This window comes from Hippopotamus amphibius, chromosome 8, assembly GCF_030028045.1.
Source record: "Hippopotamus amphibius kiboko isolate mHipAmp2 chromosome 8, mHipAmp2.hap2, whole genome shotgun sequence".
In the NCBI taxonomy this organism is placed as follows: domain Eukaryota; kingdom Metazoa; phylum Chordata; class Mammalia; order Artiodactyla; family Hippopotamidae; genus Hippopotamus; species Hippopotamus amphibius.
In genome coordinates, this window is record NC_080193.1 from 123,668,348 (window position 1) to 123,693,116 (window position 24,769).

At 38.1% G+C, this 24,769-nt stretch overlaps 1 protein-coding gene and 1 non-coding gene across 5 annotated transcripts in view; both read right to left on the reverse strand.

Moving 5' to 3' along the window:
• Positions 1-24,769, reverse strand: part of OSBPL6 (oxysterol binding protein like 6) — a 194,463-nt gene that overhangs the window by 23,249 nt on the left and 146,445 nt on the right. Inside the window, exons 9-14 of one of the 4 annotated variants that reach the window (XM_057744649.1) lie at positions 22,733-22,836; positions 22,067-22,159; positions 17,488-17,562; positions 11,861-12,026; positions 8,483-8,616; positions 684-791 (exon numbers count right to left, since the gene is read on the reverse strand). In XM_057744649.1, the coding sequence (XP_057600632.1) occupies positions 684-791; positions 8,483-8,616; positions 11,861-12,026; positions 17,488-17,562; positions 22,067-22,159; positions 22,733-22,836 (680 nt within the window). The remainder of the gene's footprint in view (positions 1-683; positions 792-8,482; positions 8,617-11,860; positions 12,027-17,487; positions 17,563-22,066; positions 22,160-22,732; positions 22,837-24,769) is intronic. The other 3 variants (XM_057744652.1, XM_057744651.1, XM_057744653.1) reach the window with 3 other exon arrangements.
• LOC130859743 (small nucleolar RNA SNORA79) lies at positions 11,455-11,598 on the reverse strand. The gene has a single exon (XR_009055297.1). It is a non-coding gene; the product is annotated as a small nucleolar RNA SNORA79 (small nucleolar RNA).

Here is a 24,769-nt window from a genome sequence, read left to right on the forward strand (position 1 = left end):
CAGAATTATACACTCAAATTTAGCCCCAATACTGAATGTTCTCCTCTCCTCTTACCATTTCTTCAAAAATTCTCCTCAACAATGGAATAATAACAGCACTTACCTCCGAGAGTTGTTGGGGGTGTCAGATGAGATAAGACCTGTAAAGTGGGTTAGCACAATGCCAAGCACATAGTAAGCATTCACTAGACACAGGTTAACTACTAATTAGCAGCAGCAGCAGCAGCAGCAGGAGCTATAGCAGCACTAACAGTATTATCTCAGCAAGGTCAGGTGACTTCTCTTCTTAGATAGGACTTTTAAATCAAACCTTAAGAAAACTTTCATTTAGCACCTTCTCAGCCAGAAGTGTTTGTTTCAACAGTTCATGGGCCATTGATGGTAATGCATATTTCAAATGAAGAGTGAGAGGAAATTTACAGGCTGAGTACATGCAATCTAAATATTCAGTAGCATGAGACGAACACAGGAATAAATAAAAATAGACAGCTGATCACCAAGAATAAATGATGTCAAGCTCATGTACATCCTTCACTCCAAAGAACACTGAACTGTCAGCAACACAATAATTATGCAGGGAATCACATTAGCAGTGAAAGAACTGTATAAAAATAAATAAAAATATGCAGTAGGTTTAGATGCTATAAAATAAGAATTCTACATCTATTAAAAATGAGTCTTACCTCATCAGGGCTAGGAATAATATTTACACTGACAACCTGATCACAAATAATAGATTCTGAATGTATTCTGTTCAACCGACTCCTTAGTTCAGCATTCTGGTTGAGTGCCTTAAAATAACAAAAACCGCACATGTAATTTCAAGTTATTAAGCAAGCATAAAGCAGAACAAGCACACAGGTACACTTTAGACAACAAAGTCTATGATGTTCTTAGCGGTAACTTTTGGAGCCACCACAGCCCAGATCCCACTAGTAAGAAGGAAATAAATGGCTCAGAATTAAGGCATCCATTTTTTGCAATATAAGGCTACTGCTCGGTAGGTTAGTAGGTTGAAAGAGTTCATGGATTTCATAAAAATGATTCATGGAATTTTCTCTTCATTAGAGTCAGGCCCATTACATCCAAACCCAGTCTACCACCACATATATATCACATTGTACACCCTAGGATAAAAATTATTGATTCTTTCCATTTTTTTTTTGTTTTGGTTTCTAAAGTTTGGGAGTTGTTTCAAAGCCAGATATCTTATAAATTATTTGGAAATGGAATGAACAATGAACTATTTTATAGAGCTATATTTTAGTCTGGTGAAAGAAAATAGTTGTATTTCCATTTTCTAGGAGCACATAATTAATATCTATGACAGTACAGCAGGACCAAGTCAAGTATAGACCAAATGTGCCTTCCCTGAACAGTGTAGACATCCATAAGCATAGTAAAGAACATATCACAGAACGGAAACTAACTCCAAGCTATCTGCATCTCACGACTTTTAACACACCCTAACTCAGCATCAGTAAAACACCATCTGCTATGCCCCAGTTTAGTGTGTGTGGCGGGAAGAGAACAGCTTTACATAAGCATGGGCTCCCTACTGGGACCCTGTGGACATAGGTACCTGCATCTCATTAGTGCATGGGAAACTGTTCCATATACAGGAGACATGTAGCTGACTGGATTACACCAAGTCTGAACTAAAAGACTTTTGTGAGGACAAAGCCCAGTGAAAACTTGGACAGGTCCTTTCCTTACCATCAAAATCAGCAGTTAGAAGACAGAGAAGACGGAAGTGAATGTTTCAGAGTGCAAGATAAATGTCAGCACTTACTAAAGAGTACATCTGCCCCAGGGAGTGAGGATTCTGCTTTTCTTTGTACAGAATCAATGACTACAGTAAACCAATAAATGTACAAATATAAGAGTATAACTAGAACTCTGTATCTATCAAGTCACCCAGGAGAAATTACAAAGTGGCTAAACTTCATACTTGCATTGGCAGTGCAGAGTCCTTGAGCATGGAGCACAGAACAGCCTCGCCTCTCTCCCTTCAACCCAGCTTTTGCTTTTTAAGGAGAAAATTGTTCACTCACAGCTTTTGGCTTTCGGCTTTAGAACCAGTTTGTAAAACATGTGTAAAACAGAACACACTTGGTCTTGTGGGTTGTCACGTATTGACGGATTAACGGTGGACACAGATCCTACAGTCCTTACATTGCAGACAGGAGGAAATATGTGTCCAGTTCTCTAAGAAAACAGGGATGTGTTAGTGAGAAAAAAAGGTGATTGCTTTTTTAGTAAATAAATCACGTGCTTCCTAATATCTTTGTATTCTGCAAAAGTGCTCAGGATCTTTTTTCTTGGAGCAGAATCTCAAAAGCTTGAAATTTGAAGAAAAAAAAAATAATGCATCACTCCTATCCGTTGTGGCTACTTTACATACACTTATTTGTTCTTTCATTATTTTCTCTTTGTCCACAAGTATACTGGAAGCCGTCTTAGTTACTGAAATAACTGGAACCAGGTACATTTCGTTGTCTTGGCAGTAAGAGGCCTTATAGTAGCTTGTTTGATGGGTTTAATTACAGAATCACATTCATGACCTCAGGGTTTCACACAAACCTCAACCAAAGGTTCCTCCAAAATGACTGCACCTTCTGTTGCCCTTGGAACAGAGTTAACAAAACAACCCCACAAAAACTCAAGGGCAAGGGTGAGTGTTTTTTTTCAGAGGGTGGGAGTTTTAAACACAAGTTTGCCATTTATAAGGAAACTTGTAGAATTGCTTGCTCTGGATATTTAAGAAAGTTAAATTCCCACTTAAGCTCTCATCTCATCCAATATTCTTTCAATGTGAAGGCACACAGGGTAGCCTCTAGCTGATAATATCAGTAGGAAATGAGCTGAAAATTAAAGGAATATTGTATTAATAATATATATGCAGTGGTAGAAAAACGTACATTACACAAAAAAGCATGGAAATAAATACTATTTCAACTCTGGCAACCCCCAGGGTGGAAAATGTAAGCAGATGCGGAGCATGCAACGGCCCGTGTCTGTGCGCCTTGCCAGGGCGGCTCCTCCTTTTGCCTCGATCATACAGACGGTCTTTGAGGTTGGCTACAACCAAGCATCGTGAGTGCTCTCAGGAGTGCTCAGGATCACTTTCGTTACCTCCCTGCCTGAAGCTCAACTATTTTCTCTACAACGATACTATGGAAACATCCTAGGGAACATTGAGGGATATGGATAGTCTCAGTGAAATGACATGATCAGTGATAAATTAACATAGAAGAGCCCAGGTGACGGCAGAAACAACATACAGACTGCACCCGCGGAGCCTGTACAGTGGTGAAGCGAGGGAAAAGGAGGCACACCGCCAGCCACTCGCGCAAGCTCATGAGCAAGAAAAGCCACAGAAACTTGTGAGTAATAACAGTGCCCTAAGGAGTGGCAGATGGGGCCAAGCCCCGACAGGCAGGAAGCAGCCTCGGGCTCAGGAACTGTGCCGAGATTCTCACTACTCGGTTTCATGAGTGAACTCAGACCGCAGTACAAACTCTCCACAAAGTATACTCATTTTCCCACACCTCATGTCCCTCATACACATTCAAGTGTAATATTATGCAAGAAACACATCATTCCTGACCGAGCTGGAAAATAAGGTACCATCTTGAAGTTCTGAGCCAGAATTAATTGCCCAAATCCTCACCGGCTTGGTTCTTAACTCCGATCACCCCCTCCAGGCAGACAATGGGTGAGAATTTAGCTTAGACTGGGTGAGACTCTGGCATGGAATATGCACTTTACTGAATGGAACTGTGGTTCTGGGAAGGACGCATAGAAGCCTGACGGCTAGGGAAGGATATGAAACATAGGGCAATACGGAATCACCAGAAGACTTAAACTTCAAAGCAAAACCGGTTCAAAAGGAGAGAAAATACGAGTATGGAAACTGTCAAAGCTAGAGCTGTCAAGAACCAAATCCTGGGTATCTCATAAAAATCACCTTGTTTTTTATTTTAAAATAAATACTATGATAGTGTATTTAGAAAACACAAAAAAGTAGAAAAATATTAAAAAAAATTATTACCTTACTACCCAATCAACCAACTTTTGGTAGCTTGGTATAGTTCTTTCTAGCTTTTTTCCTTATGCATTTTTCACATTATTTAATGGGAACACACTCTACATCCAGTGTCTGCCACTTATTCTTTGTACACAGATATTTATTTTATGTTGCAAACTCTTCCCAAATGTGATTTTAATAACTGTGGAACAAGTGATTATTTTCTACTATTGGGCACTTATGTTGTTACTGCCACGAATGTTTATGTGCATATTGCCTTTCAACATTCAGCATTACTACCTTAGATGATACATATCAGCCATGGACCAAAGGGTCAAAGGATTAAATATTTTTAAGGCTTTTAATAAATATTGCCAAATTATGTCCAAACTGACAATCTAAAGCTACTGGATAGCTAAAAAAAGATGTAAAGGATCCTATGAAGAATAACTTCATATACAACAAATGTGGCCAAGTCTCAGGGAACGGTGAAATTCAGGAACAAATACACTTCAAACATTTATCCCAACCCAGAATACTTATTCTGGATGTATAATATGTTGTAGACAGGAAGGATGGGAAATACTATGACTAGGATTTTAATTATGTTGCTGTGTGCCTTAAGGCAATCTTTTTTTGCTTACATTCCCATACATACCACGTTTCATTGATACTAAACGCAGAATTCCTCCAACGTTAACACCTCTGAAGCACTGGTCAGTTTAACTGATGGCTTTCTTTTTTAGTAACGCACAGAATGATGGCACATCTAACAATGGATGTGGTATTGATTGAATGAAATATAGTAATTCCAGACGGAGTACGGGGCATATCTGCTGCCCACATTTGTATGGACCCAACGCCCAAAGCATTTAGCACAAGCTGTGCACAAACTTCAGGGCCGGAAATCAAACTAGTAATAGTGACAAACACTAATGTATTGAAGACAGACTCAGGTCAAGTCGAATTTTTTATTATAGTAATCTTAGGGTGCTGAGTTTACCAGAGTCTTATTATATACCATTTGATTTTGGTGTTCAGTATATAAATTATAGCTACTGTGAAATAAAGTCATTTATAAAGAGATAGATGCCACATAAAATACCTTGTCCTACAGGTGTAAATCCAACATCTATGCTGCCTTTCAGGTGTAAAAGTTTACTTTTAAAGTTTCATGTGGTACAACAGAATTATGTACGTCTTTGTATACATATAGATCAAGGATGAAATACTCCTTTAGAAGAGAAATTCATTATACTGTTCAGCCTTGCAAATTATTACACGCCCAAGGCAGGTAACAATTTATGCTGAACATGCAGTGAAGAATGCTAATTGTATGTATTTTATTTTTCTATGTACCTTCTAAAAGGATGATGGAATTTGCCAAGTTGATATATTTAAAAGCTTTATTGAAAAGCAGCATTTTAATCATTACGCATTTATCAAATAGGACTTATGTGAAATAAAAAATAAGCTTTAAAAATGTTAGATTATAAAGCAAATATATGCCAATAAAGAGCTTAAAAAAAGTTAGACTAATATAAGAAGTTATTTAAACACAGTCTCTCTTCTCCTTCTCTTTGTGGGGGGAGACTTGGCTTGGTAACCATTCATTAAAAAGATATCTGGGTTTTAACTGATGATACTTGAATAAGGATCAAAGATGTCTTTAGGCTACCTAAAATCACATTATAATGTGAAGTTATATTAACATAAAAACATACGTAGAACAGCTGTCTCAATGTGCTCAAGCTATTTTATATCTTGCTCAATCCTTAGTGCTATATTTAAAGAGGAACAATGAAAATAATAGAGTTAGCCAACCAGGATGGCTACATCGGTTAATTGTTTCCCATCTTCAATGTCTCCTTATCTGCTAGTTCCTTCCCTTCATGATACAAACAAACTTAGATGACTACCAAACTCAAGGTTGACTTTCAGTCCATATATCATTTGCTGCTAAGTCAGATCCTGTTAAACCTTTCGTTTTTGAAATCTTCAAAACTCTTTACTCGTGATCTCAATGGTCATAACTATCTAAATTCGTCAGCTATTTTCCCTGGGTTTCCATCAAAGGATCCTCTTTTCTTTTCTTTTCTTTTTTTTAGCTTGTCCTTTAAATACTAATGTTCCCTATGGCAGTACCATTGACCTCTTTTATTCTGACTGAAATAAAATCTATCAACACCTATAAATTCAATATACTGGGGTATCCACATCTTTCTTTCTAGCCAGGGCCTCTCTCCTGAGCCCTAGAGCTTAGGAGGAAACGACCTACCCAATGGGAAGGTAAGTACAGACACTCGGATGTGAACACAGCCAAGATGCTGTGATAACACAGAACTGGAAGCACTGAATTCTCTAGTAGATAGGGTGTAACTATCTTTATAGTCCCAAATTATTTTCACATTTTTTTAGTTTAAAGAAACAAAGTAAATATAACACCCCCGGCCCCCCAAATAATCCAATAAAAATCTATTGAGGCTCTAAGTCTACATGAAAATAAATATGTTTAGACAAAAGAAGGAAATATCTAACCGAAAACATGCAAGCCATTATAATTTTGCTTTATTTTACTTTTATCATGTTGGTAACAGCTGCTGCTGTCTCCTGAGGTCCATCAACGACCAATTGCTCCACAAACCTGATTTCTGGCTTTGCTCATAGCCCAGGGATCTCTCATTTCTCTGATCACCCAGAGCCCTGGAAATCTGCACCACCCATGTGCCGCTCGGAATGGACTACAGTGTGGTCCATTTAACTGTTTTGTGAGTAAATACTGCTCAGCATACTAGTCAGATCATGAACTTTCTGGGAACATGGCCAGGACTACTTGTAACTTGGTATCCTACACCTTGCACTGTACCTAATGTACAGTAGTTGAATGAAACACTGAGTAAATGAATGAACAAATGAATTTGTTTTAAATTTGCTTTAAAATTTCTCTTCCTCATCATATCTAATCTCATCTGATCTCCCAAACTCAGATCCGTTTACCATTCTCTGTCTTACCAACAAGCAAATAAAAGCAAGCAAGCAAGCAGGAAAACAAGCACATTTTCTTATTTTTCCTAGTACAAGCTTAGCCCATACCACTAAGACTTCAATCATTAATACATCTGAAGAAAACTCTGCAACATGTAGGGGGACAAAAGTGTACCTGACACATTTACAACATGACATACAAGATGTTTACTAACCATTATTTTGATCTTTCTGATTCGTGATCCTTTCAGGATCACGATTCAGAAGATCGATTAACACGGACTAGGCGTTCAACAGATACGCGACGTGAGATCTGTCCAGGGCAAACCATTAACGTGTGCTTGGGAAGGAAGCCCTCTGCAGACTGGCACACACGGGCCGCTTTGAATGCTCAGGCGCTCGAGTTTCCCTAGTTTTGCACTGGAAGCAGCATATGCACCTTAACGGACAGTGTTTGATGGCGAACAGCAGAAAGAGTGGCCCAGGAAACAGCATTCAATAACATGAAACTTAACGCTGAGAAGAAGCTGACCGTTCAGGTACATAAAACATGGTGAGACAGTTTAAGTCTAACTTTCAGGAACTGAGGGAAGCTATTCAAGCAGGAGCTGATCCACATGGAAAACCACTTACCCAGGATTTGCTTGCTCCTTCGCTCTGATCCAAGGCACCAGGAAGTGAACAATATTTTATATAAACACTGCGTTCTCACACAACATCAACAACAACATTGAAGTCTCAAAGGAAGTTTGAAAGGTGCATTTACAGACTAAATGAAAATATTTCAGAGGAAGTGCTCAGTGTAAGAAAGCATAAGTGATGTTTTAAAGGATTTTTAACAGAAATTTCAACCTTGAAATACATACGGATTTGATTAGTATTAATAAGATCTATATAATATGTATTGAGTAATCTATATTATAGTATAAAATACATACTGAAATATAAGAGTCTAGATTCAGGGAGCATAACTTAGACAAGAAGAATATCCTAAGCGTGCAAATCAGAAAAGAAAAAATAGGTAGAGTTATCAGTAATTTTCAATAGATTAAAATGTACCGTAAGTGGGAAAAAACAGTAAGTGTGGAAGATCTGGTAGATTTTGTCTATCTGACATAGCATCAAACATATTCTGGTACATAATAGTTTAAATGTGTATGCAAATCATGTATAAATGCATGATTTTTTTTTTTTTAAACCAGGGACTGCCTCATTATGACTACAGAGAGGCATTAAATGTATTCAATCAGCCAAAATAGCAATTATGCTTGCAAGCAAGTTTGGTTGATTTTTCACTCTTACCTTGATATTTTCTGGGAGAAAAGTAATAAAATGTAATACTGACGCTGCTATGTCTTAGAGAATTTCAGGTGACTTGCCATCCCCATGATGGACTGCCTCCACCCCCATCTTTGGCTTATCGGGTTAGGAATGTGTCATGAGAGTGAAACAAACACTCTCGTTTACCTGAGACAGTGACTGTCGAAGCCGTGCCATCTGTGTGCTGTGGCCTTTATTGTGATCTTGCTCAGAAACCATCTGCTTAAGCTTCTCCTTCTCTATAGCTATGCTATTAAACGCAGACTTCAAAAGAGAATGCACTGGGTGGGGAGAAAAGTGAGAAACAAAGATCAAATGGATCCAGAAAGAATATACAAAATTATAAAATTCTCAGTACTTTAACTCATGCACAGATATCTTCTGGAAAGGTTATGTTACAATTTAATTGAAAGTCAACCTTAAAATGGAATTTACCAGCATATCCATACACAAAACAAATATAGGAATGGTAATTAATCAGGATGAAAGTTTCAGCGTTTCAAAACGGATAAGCCAACAAAGACCTGGAAGCAGCATATAAAATTATCAATTTTCAAATTTCAATATTTAGAAACTAACCTATAATTCCTACAAGGAAAAAAGAACAAGTTTTACTCTGTCATATTTGATGGCAATACTTGAGCAGTTCTGTGTACAGTGAAGCCTCCTGCAAATCATTTAGAACTACCAAAAATTATTTCCCCACAGTGTGTACCCAAAAAGGAGCATTTTATGAGTCCTGCCAACATACATCAGACAGATGTTTTAGAAGTTCTAACTAGTTCTCTTTGGGGTAGGAAATGATTTGGTCGTAAGAACAGCGCGTGCATCACTTTCTCAGCCAAAAACATCATGATATCAGAAGTGTTTTTAAAGAGTACAAACTTCCAGTTATAAGATGAATAAGTTCTGGGGAATCTAATGTACAAGATGGGGTTATAGTTAATAGTACTGTATTATTTACCTGAAAGTTGCTAAGAGAGTAGATCTTAAATGTTCTCACCACATAAAAGAAACGGTAATCATGTGACATGATGGAGGTGTCAGCTATGGCTATGGTGGTATTATTTTGCAATATATAAGTGTATCAAATCAACATTTATATCTTGAATTTATACACTGTTATATGTCAATTATATCTCAATAAAGCTGCAAATAAAACAAAATAAAAGCAACAATAAAAACAACCTCCACTCCCATTTCTGCGTACCTAACAACATACATTGGTAAAAATCCAAGGCAGTCTTTAACTTGGAAACACAAAAAGGTTGAATTTCCAACTCCTATCTTTACAACAATAGTTTCTGTGAAATGCAAAGTCTTCTAAAATAGGGATTTCCTTATAAGAGAAAGGTTTTGTTTGTTTGTTTGTTTGTTTTTGTTTGTTTGTTTTTTTTAAGAAGTGGAAAGTTTAGCATGAAACGGTGGCCTAAATAAAAGGGGAAAATGGGCTCATGAGGGACTCACAATCTATTGATTTATGTGCTACATTCTAGCTGTCACTAATTTTAAGGTAATAACTTGATCGCTGAAATACGTTAACCCAATTGGCAGCTCTAAAAGCAGACTCTCATTCATTTCAAAATCTATAATTCTTCCTAAAGAGTTCTCTCAATAGTCATAGAAAAGCCCTTTCTTTTTTCCTTAGCACAGCTGAAAAGAAAATATGTTGCTTCAACCAAAGGCTTTAAAATTCTGTTGAAACTAGGATTTCCTGAAAGCCTCTGGATTGCAACCAAATACACAAAGCTTCCCCAGGGCTACCTCCAAATTTATCCATCTTCCTTTAGAAACTGGTCTCTATTTAATTCATTTTACCTGCTCCTACAAGCTTGCATTAGAAGTAAACGTTACTGGCTTTCCTGGCCATAAATCTATGCTATTACATCAACAAAATAGCATTGCTCTAGTCTAATGACATGATTAGCATCCAGCTAAGACATGCAATAAAAATGTACATGGAGTAAAACAGCAGGTGAAAGAGAGCTGGTCTCACAGAATCTCAACTGAAGAATCTACAGGGAAAAAAAAAAGGAGGGGAGGAAGGTGATTCAGTTTAATTACTTTAGGAATTTTTAAAACAATATCTCTGATAGCACATCTTTGCTGATGGTTTAAGACTCTACATTTTTGTTGATTTCAGCATTCCCACAGACGCCCTCGGTGTGTGCCCCTTCTTTTCCTGAGTCACCAGTCTCTTGAATCCTATGGGGGTATTTGAGATGTTCCATTTAACACACATTTTCAAGAATATTTTATAACCTATTACCAGCAGCCCCAGAGGAAATAAATATGATTAATTCATAATATGATGTTAGTGACTGAAAACCACATAATGTGTATATTTCTCCAAGACACCGGGAAGCTACTATTATAAGGCAAAAAAATGAATTTCAGTGGCTGAAGTTTACAGACTAGAGCAGTAAGGGGAGGGAGTTAATTTGGGAGCTGAGGCTTTTCTTGGTAAACACAGACAAGACCGCCCAATCCACCTACACTCTACCCTCCTCCTTATTTATTATACTCTTACTCTCTGTGCCTGATAACAGCAACTGAACTTCCGCAACAAGCAATATTGAAAATTTAACATCAAAAAAGAGACTCCAGGGTGGGGTGGACTTCTGCTCCCTTCCAATCTGGACGGGCCTGTGACGCTCTGACCAGCAGAGTGCAGTGAAGGGACACTGTGCCAGGCCCAGAGCTGGCCACTTCCATGCCAATCCACCCCATTCCTTGGGAGCCCAGAACGGCCATGGAGAGGAAGAAGGAGAGGGACAGGGTTGTGTGCAGCCTCCCAGCTGTCCAACCAAAGTGCCAGTGAAGCCAGCTTGAGCCACTCAGCCCAGCCTCCAGTTGAACACCGTCGAGGGAGCCCAGCCGACGCCACGCGGCACAGGAGAACTGCTTAGCTGAGCCTTGCTGAATTCCCTAACCGCAAACCGTAAAGTAAAATCAGTGAGTGTTGTTTCATAAAAAAAAAAGAGTTTCAAACAGAATCTGTTTCTTTTTTCTTTCCCCTTGCTAAGGCTCACTCACAAGTATTATTAAATGATGAAAAACGGAGGTTGAGTAGTAGTGTCGGCTGGCCTGCCTAGGATAACACCTTTTTTTCCCCCCCGAAGTGTTTGAGTCTGCAAATTTCAGAGAATAAATAGATAATCCCATTATCCTAATATTCTCTGACTGAAGAAAATCAAATTTTAATTTATGATGACCTAAAATCCTAGTGCCAGGCCTGAAGGCAATAGGAAGAACAGTTATCAAAGATAACACCCTTCTGGTCTCTCTGCCTTTTCACACCCTCAGTGATACTTTCTTTACTCAGTCAAAACTGTAACCCTATGATGCCTGTTCTTCCAGGAGGCAGGCATCATATCCCACTGCGTTTTGTCTGTAGAACTGCAATAAATATATAAACCATTTGATCTTTCTACCATGACTACCTAAACAAGGATAAGAGAATAAATGGCAACTTCCCATCAAGGAAGAGAGCTTCTCTGAAGGGCATGTTATATTTATTGTTACCTTTCTGTGCAATTAGACAAAACTCTTCCTGAAGCTTTGTATAATCCGTTGAGCTTTCCAGAGGATCTGTGAGGTGGCTAGGGGGAGTCTGAAATTCCATATCTGCACAAAGGTTGGGGTTGGAGGAATGCAAACGAACCGGGGACATGGTAGCGCTGAAAGGAACCTGCAAGGGGAGGACACAAATTATTCAAGAGCAACAGCACATGGCTCCACATTCTCTTCCATAGAAAAGATCTCTTCCATTCTCCAAAATAACAGATTCCTCTCTCATGACACACTCGGAGACAGTGCTCATTTATTTTGTAGGTGGTTGGGGTAGGAAGGAGTCTCATTTCCCATAGTTGATTTAGTACTGCCACTGACTCATGGGCTTTTCACTGTCACAGGGAGAGATGACTACTCAATGACAGGAAGAAAAGGCACAATCCCAGATAAGCTTCAGATCTGAACTCACTGAAACGGTGCTGGCAGAAAGCAGTCTCAACTGTGACGTAGCTGACCCTCTCTCACAAAGTCCGGGTACTCAGGTCAGCGGACTTTTTATGCCTATTTCTTTCTGAGCCTGGAGCAGGAACTTACTGAACAGGTAAAAATTCAAGAGGTGCATATACAGAAAGATTCACTTGCTCCACTGCTATTAGGTAAAGCATAAGTAAGTTTAATAGTAAATATAATAATGGCTTAACGGGACTCACAATTAAATTTGAAATTGATTTATCAAAATATGTTTGTAAATTAAGTATAAGTTACTGTAGTTTACCTTACACACAACTCTGTTACAGACACAAACATGGCTTATGAACTGGCCAATATTGAAAAGCATTAAGTAAAAAAAGTCATATTACTATAGATTTTCCCAAATGGCTAGAGGTACTTCCTTGCCCAGGCTGGATCTGGGCTAGGCTTCTGATGGGTAAGGAGGCAAAGCACTTTACCCTCTCCTTCTAGAAGGTTCCACCTGACCATTACAAATGCTGTCAGCCAAACATTTTTGGAAAATGAGAATACCAAATTCCTCTTATAAATCAAATTACCAGTAACCTCCCCTAATTCTTACCACACAGGTATGCATTCAATTATCTTCAAGAATCAGACTCTTCGACTCCTCCACAAGCTGAATTTTTATAAATTAAAAGGTGATTCACACCCTCCATCTAACAGAAAATATGCTGCAGGAGGAAGGAAGCAATATCTTGTCTCATGTATATGTATGTCGGAACCACTTCTTTTTTTTTTTTTCCATTTTTTGACTTCCCTTTAAACCTCATGACAGAAAAAGAGGGAAGAGAGGGGGCCAGCAAGCATGTGCCTGTGCACCAAGGATGCAGAGGATGGAGGAGATGCAGAGACCCCCCCCAAATCTGGCCTGAGCTGCAGTCTGTGGGTCTGGGTGAGGGCACTTGAGACTGGAGGCAGTTCTTAGGATGTAGCTTTGCCCTGGCAAGGAGGTATTTATCTTGAAAGGTATCCAAGGCTTACTGCAAAGGAAAGTGGGCATGAAGCTTTCTCCCTAGTTCAGCTAAGCTAATAAACATGTTAATATATGTTATCTGAAGCATTTGGTGTCTGGAGTTCTCAAGGTAAGTCTTCCTCATCCTCCGTGGAGACCTTGGCTACACTGGGCTGGGAGATGTCAACAGCCTGTTTATCTCATCAGGATCTGAATTTCTGGCTATTTCAGAGAAGAGACACAAAAGTGACAGATAAGCTATTTGAGAAAATGGAGTCCTTGGGTTCAATGATTTGCTGCAAATCTTTCTAGGAAACTTTGCAACAATAATGACTGAGTTTGTTTTTTGTTTTGTTTTTTTTAAGGATATCTATACAGGAATGGGATTTATGTGGAAGAACATTTGAAGACAGATAAAGAAAATTTTTGACCTTGACTGTGGTGATGCTAAATCTAGAAAGAGCAGTCAGCTCAAGGCCCTCCAGGAGGGACGGAGAGAATCCATGGCAAGGCTGGTGATTAGGAGATCATGGGCAGAGACTGTGACTTGAGGAAATGGACAGACCAAGGAGTCTTCAGATTTAAGGATACAGTTCTGGATGTAAGGAACTAGAAGAGCATTTAAGAAAAAGGAATGTGGGTATTCGGTGGTGGGGAATGAAATGTGTTGAGGATCATGGAAAGGGTTTTATCTGCACTCAGGTGCCCTCGACACTCCAAGCACTGGCATGGCATAGGACAGGGGTCTCCTCCCTTGAGTGGGTAGGGAGGCTGAGGGAGAGGTGGTGATGGGAGGCCAGGGTGCAGTGGAGGCTCAGAGAGTCCAGTGAAGACCCAGACTTGTTCCTGAGATAATGGGCTCTCTATTAAAAGTTGGAATCAGAAAGAAGAAAAACACACCACAAATTTATATTTTGAACATAATGGAAGTTTAAATTGGCAATTAAAACAGTAAAAATAATTTTGTATATAACCTACAGGGAAAGGGACTTGGAATGCTCTATTCAAACTGCAGTCAGACAGTTCCCTGGGAAATTTTTTTTTAAGCTCTTTAATGGAATATAATTGCTTTACACTTTTGTGCCAGCTTTTGCTGTACAACAAAGTGAATCGGCTATATTTACACATATATTCCCATAACCTCTCCCTCCCGTGACTCCTTCCCACCCTCCCTATCCTAGTGCTCTAAGTCACCACCCATCTCCCTGGGAAATTAAAAACAAATTTTTTATATACTTCTGACTGAAAATGTTTATACTGATTTTTTTTTTTTTTGGTTAAAAGAAGTATGTGGAATGGATCATTTTAATAGAAAAATTCATGAAATGAAATTGAGAATACAAATTAAGATGTATTAATCTAACTCTAATTGAATATCTCTTCAGCCCAGGGACTTATTTACTCAGTTTTTTATTCATCAATTTGAGTATTATGGGATTCAAAAATTTAAATGGTAACGAGGTTCTCTGTCAGTGATGACTGGAGTGGGTGGTGTCTACAGCTCTCAATGTTTGTATCCGAGAAACCTCTATGCTGGAAGTGCAGCTTTACATCCTCCTTAGGAAAGAAATCCAAGGCTTCCTTGAAATCCTGTGACAGGACGGAAGCCTGATTCTGGAATATTCTGGTACCAGTAACTGCAGTTTGGAAGGGGGCTGTTAGGAGATGCTTCTACCACCTCTCTATGAGGAGCTGAAAGGGAAACAGATTGACAGTGGACCACAGGCACCGAAATTTAGCAATGGTAAGAGAACACACAAGAGCAGGTCTAAGGAAGCTACTGAGTGTACACCACTCACAGAGCCAGTGTGAACAGTCTCCTGCTGTTGTTCCTCTGCATCATGCGTGTGCAGGGATTCTTGTGTGGAGTACGGATTGCACTTGGACTCTCGGGCTTTGTCCACAGGGAAGGGCCCGTGTTTCTCTTTTGCACCACCTTATTCTGTTGGGTGTAGCTGATGGCGCAAGGGGACCACTGTGGATGCCAGTGCTAAGAATCAACAGAATACACCTCTGAGACATCTCGGGCGTACCGCTCTTTGGGAGCGACCTCAGCTGCCCTACGCATCTGAGTGGGCAAAGGGAACAAGTGACTGGAGTCTTTTGGAAGAATTCCAGATAAAAGGCACCTAGCAGGGTAGGACAGACTCAAAATGTGTGGGCTAACTTTAGTGTGGGGAAGAGGAAGGACAGGGAATGAAGGGGAGCCACTGCACTAAAAGGAACAGGAGGGCGGGATCACCAGGGACAGGTCACTGAGATGCGGACAGGTCACTGAGATGCGGACAGGTCACTGAGAGGTGAGGGAGGGGGCCGAGGGAACCAGCAGAAGGTCCTGCTAGATGTTGTCTTGCTCTGGTATGGAGCTAAAGCTGTAGATTCTAGAGGGTTTAGAGTGACCGTTCCCTCTAGTTATTCCTACACACACGACTAAATGTTGCCAGCTTTGCTCATTAGATGCTTTAAGTTACTCTTAACCTCTGTGGTCATGGCTACCCTGGGAGGGGGTGAGCATTAATACGTCCATCTTTCAAAAGCTTTTCCTCTTGTACTCCCAACTAAAAAATATATATATAAACCTATTATATTCAAATAGGTTCTAATCTCAGTTTTATTATATTCACTATATGTATCTGCAATGAAAAAGTGAACACAGGAGATATATAATCACTTCTCTGCATGCCATCTTAGAAGTCCATTATTTAAGGAAACATTTGTATTTTCATAAAATGACTGACCTTCCTTTCCATACTGAGATATTGTTCTCTCTCTAACAATCACTTGGATTTCTGAATTTTGTAAATGGAAGGTTACATTTAAGAATTTAAAAACTGATTTTACATGTATTTATTATCAGAATCTGTTACCATTTCAGTATCAGATCCTTTATTCATCTGTATTTGAATACGTGCATAAGATAGATATTAACTATAAAATCAATTACAAAAAATCTGTTTGTTCAAATGTTCACAAAACTGTGAGTTTGTCAGTCCCTAATAAATTCCAAGTCACTGGTTCATTTCATAATCAAAATCATTTCTGTCTCTCAAACAATCCAGTTAAGTACCCAGATATAAATCAAGAGTCAGTCACTAATTATGAAGTAGAAAACCAACAATCTGTATAGCAGTATCCATTCTCCTACAATGTAACCAAAATCTTTTCATATTTTTCAGCAATTCTAGTCTTAAAGTAAATTCTACCATCAGCAAGAGCAAGACTACTATAATTCAGGAAATATTATTTAATAGCCAAAAAACTCATGTCCATGTTTGCTATAAACTCAGTACTCTATATTTAAAAAGTCTGATAGGATGTTATGATTAAGCAAATATTATGATTTATTTTTATCCAGCATAAGTTTCTTGTGTTTATATATTCTATTTCATATTCCACGTGGACAGTTCACGATTCTAAGCACTGTCTATTCAATTTTAAGTTTTGATTATTTGCCTTATCTACCTTAATACTTCCTCTGTCCTCCTAATATCCACCCTATTTCCTCTTAAGAAAAAAAAAAACCCAACACCTAGAGGTGAACTAAACACCATTTAACTTTGTGGTTTTCTTCCTTTCCATACTATATTTTCTGATTTTGAGCTCAATATTCTTTCCAGAAAACAATTTTCCTTTGCTAAGTGTAAGTTTGGGTAGCCACTGAGAAAGGACATCAAAATTCACCTTCCCTTACCCTTTCATTTCTTTATTCTCACATCCTTTTCAAATAGTCACACTGCTACCAAAAAAAGCACAATTTATGTCTCTAGTAACATGACTTTTCTTAGAAAAACAGAAATCAGTTAGCAAAGGTTCCCATATCAGCATGGCAAAACAAAACAAAACAAAAAACAACCAAAAACCCCAAAAAAACAAACCCTAAAAAAACCACATCATTTAAGGAAATCGCCCACACACTCCATGTTGCATCCCTGAATTTAAACTGTTTCTTCCACTGAGAACAGAAGTAGAGATCTGGAGTACGTGACAGTTTCCCACTGCAAACCTGGACACCTGTGTGCGACACCTGCCACGTAAAGACAGCTGGAGAACATGCGAGAGCGCCACCAACACAGGAGAGGGCTGTGCTTGTGGCACCGTGAGAGCAGGGGAGGTGACACTAGCACACAGTTTCTCATTCTTATTGAACGTCCACTGGAGATTGAAGTCCACTCACTGTGGTAGCCACTGCTGCTGCTAGCCTCTGCCGGCGCCGAGCTGTGCTGAACTGGCCCTTCGCAGATGGCCCTTCCTGACAGTGAATGAGAGGAGAGGAGGGAGGAGAAAACACGGGATGGGGAAGGGAGAGGACAGGATATGGGAGGATGAAAGATAATCAGACAAGGGAGAGGGAGAATTTTTAACTGAAGTTGACTTTTGCTAAATGGTAGCACTGAAAAAGCGCTTGAAGGGGCATTCGTGCTGTGAGAAAAGCGTATTGTTCTCAGAGCAGAGCACCCAAACACTTAAATCTATTTGCTGAATATAACCCTTCCCCCAAAAGGATACGGAAAGTTACAGAGCGATGAACGGCATACGTTTCAAGGTAAAATGAATGTACATCCTGTTTTATTCATGTGATACCATGTTATACGAAGCCAAAAGGCATTTGGTAGATGGAAGCAAAGAAAAAAAAATAAGCTCAGGAAAAAGTGACTAAATAAATAATGTTTAGCAAAGGCTAAAACAAACAGGTTGTAATGAGAGCCTCCTGTTGGCCAGGAAGAACAGCTGGGAGGAAAAAGTAAGGGGAAGGACACCAGGAATCTTCAACTACCCACTTTTTCTCCTACTATAAAGGTCTCTGGGATTCAGTATTAAGAATGGTATTGGGATTTTTGGGTTGAAGAATTTTCCAAGGAGGAAGCCAGTCCCCGTAGTATAGGAAAAAACCCCAATGTCCTCAGTGTGTTGGGATAACATCTATAAAATCAACTATGAAAATCTGGAAGCACAGGTTTCATTTAGTGATATGCAACTATGCGTAAACCAGCAGAAGAATCTTAGAGCTTTCTTTCTTCCTTTCTTTCTTTTTTTCTTCTCTTTTTGGTGGATAGGATTAAGGGATAATAACACTGCCTTCTAATCAACTCAACTTTGTCTGCATTTGACAGACCCTGACTCTTCAAGGCTGTGAGCAATAATTTCAGGTCCAATTAGCTGAAATGTTCTCAGAGTCACCTAACAGTCAGACTGAGGAAAAGCCAGCATGGCTGTGTTAGTCTTTTTGGAACAACAGAAAAATACTGTAAATTCTTCTATCTCCAATTCTCTTTAAATTTTCCAAATTACATTCACATTTCTCTCCATGTTCATAAATCTTCTGTGTACATATATGTATATGTTTATTAAACACAAACATGCATACATAATCTGTTTTAGACAAAATATTTTCTATACAAAATTCCTTTATGCCTACTGTAGTAAAAAAAAAAAAAAAGGAGAAAGAATGTATTTTTACTCTTCAGTGTAATTTGAGCATCTGTGAGATCTAGGACAGCTGCACATGAATGACATCAGATCATTTATCTGCTACTCCATACCTCATCCTATTCCTCATTTTCTCCAATATCTAGGGATCTAATATTTAATGCATTCTATTAGCAACACAGGAAAAGCAGCAGCAATCTCTTCTACAGCAACCCTTATAAAATTTCTCTTCTTGCCTCCCTCCACCTCATTTAAAACACAACCAAACTGTTTTACTGCATAATGATGTTACTGAGATTTTTATTAGAACCAGAAATTTCAACTTTTGGGACACAGGAAGTATTTTTTCTAACAGGTAATTCCACAGAGACATCTAGGACAACTATAGTCTCCAATGAATTATACAGTGGATACTTGAGCTAGCTTCCCAAGTAGCTTCAAGTAGTAATATGGTCCAGATTTCAACACTCACATTCAGATCAACAGCATTATCTAACTTACCTAAGAATAAGCAATCAAACATCCAGTATAACATGTTCTTCACATTTACTTTCTAAGGTCAATTTTTAAAATGGTTTATTTTATAATTATTTCAAAAATTACAACTACTACAAAATGCTGCATACAAAGTTCAATAAAACAAGATCCAATATGGGGATATGTGTATAAAAACAGAGGATTGAACTTGGTGTACCCCCAAAAAATAATAAATAAATAAATAAAATTAATAAAAGTTAAAAAAAATAAAAAATAAAACAATATCCATAACAACAATAGCAGTAACAATAAACACCACCACCACAGTCTAGGTTCCTTCTTAAATGGCTGGTGGACTAAAAGTTCCAAATGATAGAGGAGATGAAAAATGAGCCATTCATTACAAAAAAACCTCGCAGGTTGGCCACAACAGTGAAGAAAGTGGTCAAGAAGTAAGATGATTATGGGCTCAAAACAAATACTTGGTATCATGAGATGGGATTCCAATGGTCAAGAAACATTTAAAACAGGAGGGAAAAACCTGTGTATTTGGGTGGGAGAAAGTGGTGGGTATGTTTAATCCACTACAGTAAAAATAAATGCTCTGCCTTTCTATAGGTAAAATACTGATAAGTAATGACATTCCTATTAGTCATAGTGGTCCCCCTGATTTTAAGGTCTCCCAGTCAAGTGTGTATGGTGAAGAAACTTCCAAGTAACTTCTCAGTGATGGAGAATGAGCATCTTGAGGGATCCTGGAAGGCCTGTTTGTTTGGGTGAGCAGAAAAGGTCTAGGGATGGTATTAAATTCTGCAGCATTCACCCTATGATCCTTTGTTTTACCAGTTCAAGTGGTAGTGAGGTTTCTCTGGGAATGATTAAAATGTACTTTCGAAAGTTTAACGCTGTTGTTGGGTGTGGGGACGAGATGATCTCAATTTCCCCCAAAATAATTAAACGAGAATCACAAGGGCCATTTTGTTACTCTTTGGCAAAATGGAAACAAGGCAGAAAAGTATAAATGAAAATTTAAGAACAAATCACCCCAAAATGTGACAGGAATATGCATGAAGAATATTTTCTTGCTTTTTGAACAACTTCTTTGGATGAGTCATAAAAATCTTCATACACTCTCCACACACTGAAAAGCACAGCCTGTGAACAGGAGGGCCATTAAGAATTGCATTCTGTTTCCTTCAGAAAAAAATGAGTGACATGGGGACCATGGTGGGCCTCATAACAACAGCAGGGCAGCCAGAAGCACTGTGCTCAGGCTTATCAAGAACCAATCTATTCCAGACCATAGCTGCGACTGGGAATCTGTTCAGTGGGATACCCTATAAAAACAAGATTGAAATGATATCTACCCACAAATGTATATGTTCTTATGATGCTGGCCTTCTTCCATTAGTTTATTTATAATTAAGGTTCCTTTTTCCTGGCCATGATAACCATAGATACCATGCTTTAAAAAAAAACAAAAACAAACAAACAAAAACAACCATCACAAGACTAGACAATCACATGTTCAAAAAATATGGAACTGCCAAAAGCAATTTTAGGCAATTTTCCTGTGAAGTCATTTGGCATATTTGTCTCTACAGTATTAATTTTCTGAACAGAAGGGAAAACACACAAAAACATACTGAACAGAAGGGCACAAAGAATTGTACTCATAGAATGTGGACATTCTAACTAAGAAAAACAGATCTTTAGTGCTTGTGAAAATTTGTTTTCAAATATATCAGGTTAGCAAGCAAAGCAACAAAGAGTTTGTTATTTACACATTCAGAATTAAAACATGAAGAATGTTATCAATAAAATCAGAATTAAGGAAGAATTATTATTCTTATTTAAAAGACACTGAAGATTTCTAAAAAGCAGCCCCTTTTCTCTCTGTGTTAGAATATAGATTGATTTATAGTGTAAAAAAAAAGCAAAATCATAAGTCTAATTTTGATTGTGCAGGGCAAGAGTCCTTTATAATATATAGCTAGAATTGGAGTAGCAGAAATTCAAGCTTAAAGATCTGAAAGTAACATGAATTTTGACATAAGAGGCTTTAGGCATTTACCATATTTCGTATCACTGCAATGCAATAACATAAGAGGATCTTACTTTAAAACATTTAAACTAGTCATTTCAACTAAATAACTTATTTAAAATGAATTTCAAGTAAATTTATCATGATCCCTGGAGACTTTAGTTCAAATTTTAAAAGTGATTGTTGATGGCCAATAATATCTATTTTTGTAGAATCACAGAATTTTAGAGTTGAAAGGGAATTCAGAGATCCTTAAGTCAATGCCATCACTTTACCCAGGAGTTAATGGAAGCCCAGAAAATGTAACAGAAATGCATGAGATTATACTGCCAGGAAATCACAGTGCTTAGATTAGAACCCAAGTTTGTGAATTTCTAACCTATTGCAGTCCTCCTCTCATTTACTGATAGATACCAGTTTGGACAGCGCTAACACGTAAAAGGCTCTTTTAAGATCTAGAATATATAAATGAACGTTCATTACAACCCATTTGATTTTCAGTCTAGATTTTTAAGGTGACTTTTTGTTAAAATATGTTTTAATGGTTCAGAGGCCATAACTGAGAATGAAAATGCCACTTTACAGCCATATTACATAGTTTTAACCTTAAATTCTCTTTACTTATGCCAGAATAAGAAGAATAGATTTCTCAATATTTTAGAGAATATAACTCAGTCTGAAAAGCACTAGCTTTAAAGCTGTTAAAGGCTGCTTTAAACTTTTCAACTTTTATGAACTGATATACAAAGACTAATACTTTTAAAAACATCTATAAATATAAATGTAGGAAAAGTAAAGTCTGTACCTGCAGTTGTATTTTTGTATCTTTGCTGACACTTTTTGTTCTCCATCGTCTTGTGACCCGCTTGTCTTTCTTTGAAATATCTACACAGTTAGCCTACATTACACAAGCAGTTAAAAGCAACAAAGCATTATTAAGTTAACACAGATGATACAGGTATAGACAAGGAGAGCACAGCAAGTTAGTAAAGAATCGTTGTTAGACACCTAAAGCAAACCAGCAGGAGATAAAGGTTTATCTGATGCATATTGGGCATTAAAAACAGAGACAAAAACTTAATCATAAAACTTATTTTTCTGCCATACCAAATGAAACAGGATTAGGGGTCTTTAGTGTTTTTGCTACATGAAAACATGGTAATAATTCTGAAAGTATCTAAATTATATCTTCGTAACTATCATTTCTAATACAACACAAACATGGAAGAATGATTCAGATATTTACTTCCAGTTAGTATGTATTTAAATGTAAAACATTTCAAAAAAATATATCTTAATTAACACAATGACACTAAGATTCAAAAATATTAAGAATAACTCCAGAATATAAACCAGTCCTTATTGTAGTCATTTGCCTTTAAATGTTACCTTATATATTCACAGAACAATCCACTAAAAATTCTGAGTGAATATCTTAAGGTCCTTGGACCCGCAGCAGTAACATGTTTACCTGCATGTCAGTAAAGTTAGGTGCTGACTGAGTTCTCTGAAGTATTTCCAAATTTTGCAGGAGTTTGCTAAGTTCCACAAGGTTTGACTGGCAATGTGCAAGGTCTAATACAAATCAGAAATAAGAATATGTTAGAACTGGTCAGGGAGTGGTGGTGATGATAATAAAAGGCAGTCCATCTGAATTATGCAAATACGATTAGGCAGATCTATGCTTATAGAATGACGATACCGGCAAAGGAAAGAAAACAGACCTGTCTCATTTAGAACCATAAAACCACTGATTATTTATTGGGCGATTTCAAAACCCACGCTTACAAATGAACAGTTAACTCGCGTAGTGAGCCATTAAAATCTCAGTGAAATTGGGTGCGCGTATTTTCCTGATGCGGTGGCCTGTGTCACATCAGAAGCACACTCAAGGGAACTTCAGCAACTGTACAGTTTTATTGTTAGGAACACGTCTCCCTGCTGTGAAGGTCTTCGTGTAGGACTCGGAATCCCTGCACACTCTACAGAGAGCAGGGCAGCAGCAGTACATCGGGGGCCAGGTCCCCCCAGGTCCCGTCTCTCAGCAGCACCTGCCCTAGGGCAGAGCCTGGGTGAGTGGTTCAAGTCCTGCTGTTGTTCTTCCAGGGAACTCTTGGCCATCAGTGGCCTTTAAACTCCTCAAGAGAGGAAATCACCCAATGGAGCTGGCAGAAGAGAGGTGGCCAGGACCCCTCCACTGTCCCCTCCGCATTTTCAGGGGAGGCAGCGCCACTGTACCCTTCCCATTTCCCCCAGGAAGAAAATAAGGTGAGAGGCCTGGAAGGGTAGGAAATATAAAAGATAAAGGGAAGGAATGAGGGAGAAAAGTAGGACAAAGAAAGAAGGAAAAGGTTAGAGGGAAGAGGAGAAAGGAGATGGTTGGAAGAGACCTACATTTTAACGTGCCTTTTAAAGAACAAAACTACGTCACAAGCACCGTGCTGGCAGGGACGTTAATTTAACACTACCTATCCATTAATCCTTCTATCCCGTAAATATTACATGCATTCTCCTTAATAACTGTGATGATTCTGCACAAATGGTGTATGTAGGTAGCATAGACATCTAGAAATGGGGCTTAAAACACTTTCTAACAGAATGGAAAGAGAATTTGGTGCATGAACTTGACTCAAGGCAAAATGATCCAAAACTAAAGGTCGGGAGACAATGATTTACTTTATACTTCCCAGCTGCAGTTTTCTTACCTGTCGAGTGGTGACAGTACTATTTACTCTCTTACCTTCCTAATAAAAGTAGCAACTGAGATGGTAGATGAGAAAATTCTATGAAAACCAGAAATGGTCTTCTTGGAGTATTAATTGCATGATGTTTAATCATTCTTCTAGGGCTTTAACTTAGAACAAGCCACACCATTCCTTGACCCTCCTATCATTTAAAATATGGAAGAAATGAAATCCTTGGCAGAATGTCACTCCTTGCCAAAGTGTCTGGCTGTTTGGAAGGATTATAAAGATTTGCCCAAGACAATAAAAATACCTTTAAAAAAGAAATCTCTAGAATTCCATTAAATTAAGATTAAATCTAATTTTAGAATCTGGGGAAAAGGAAAAATTATGTCAAGAAGAGACTGTTGAGATAGTTTATGATAGCAAAAAATTTAAAACTTAAATATCTAGCAGTTTACTTACTTTCTCATCATTCCTACCTTGTTCTAAAAAGAACTCTACTCAATATTCTGTAATAACCTATATGGGAAAAGAATCTGAAAAATGGATATATGTATATGTATAGCTGAATTACTTTGCTGTACACCTGAAACGAACACAACACTGTAAATCAACTATACTCCAAAATAAAATAAAAAATGAAATTAAAAAAGTAAATAAAAAGAAACATGTGGTCCAATTGTGGAATAGTTAAGTAAGGTATATCCAAAGCTATCCGTTTACTACTTCATTTAGGTACCACTGATTGGGAAGACACTATGTGCCCAGCACAGCTCTAAGCACCAGGAATATTGAATATAATCAATACAGTAAGATTCATG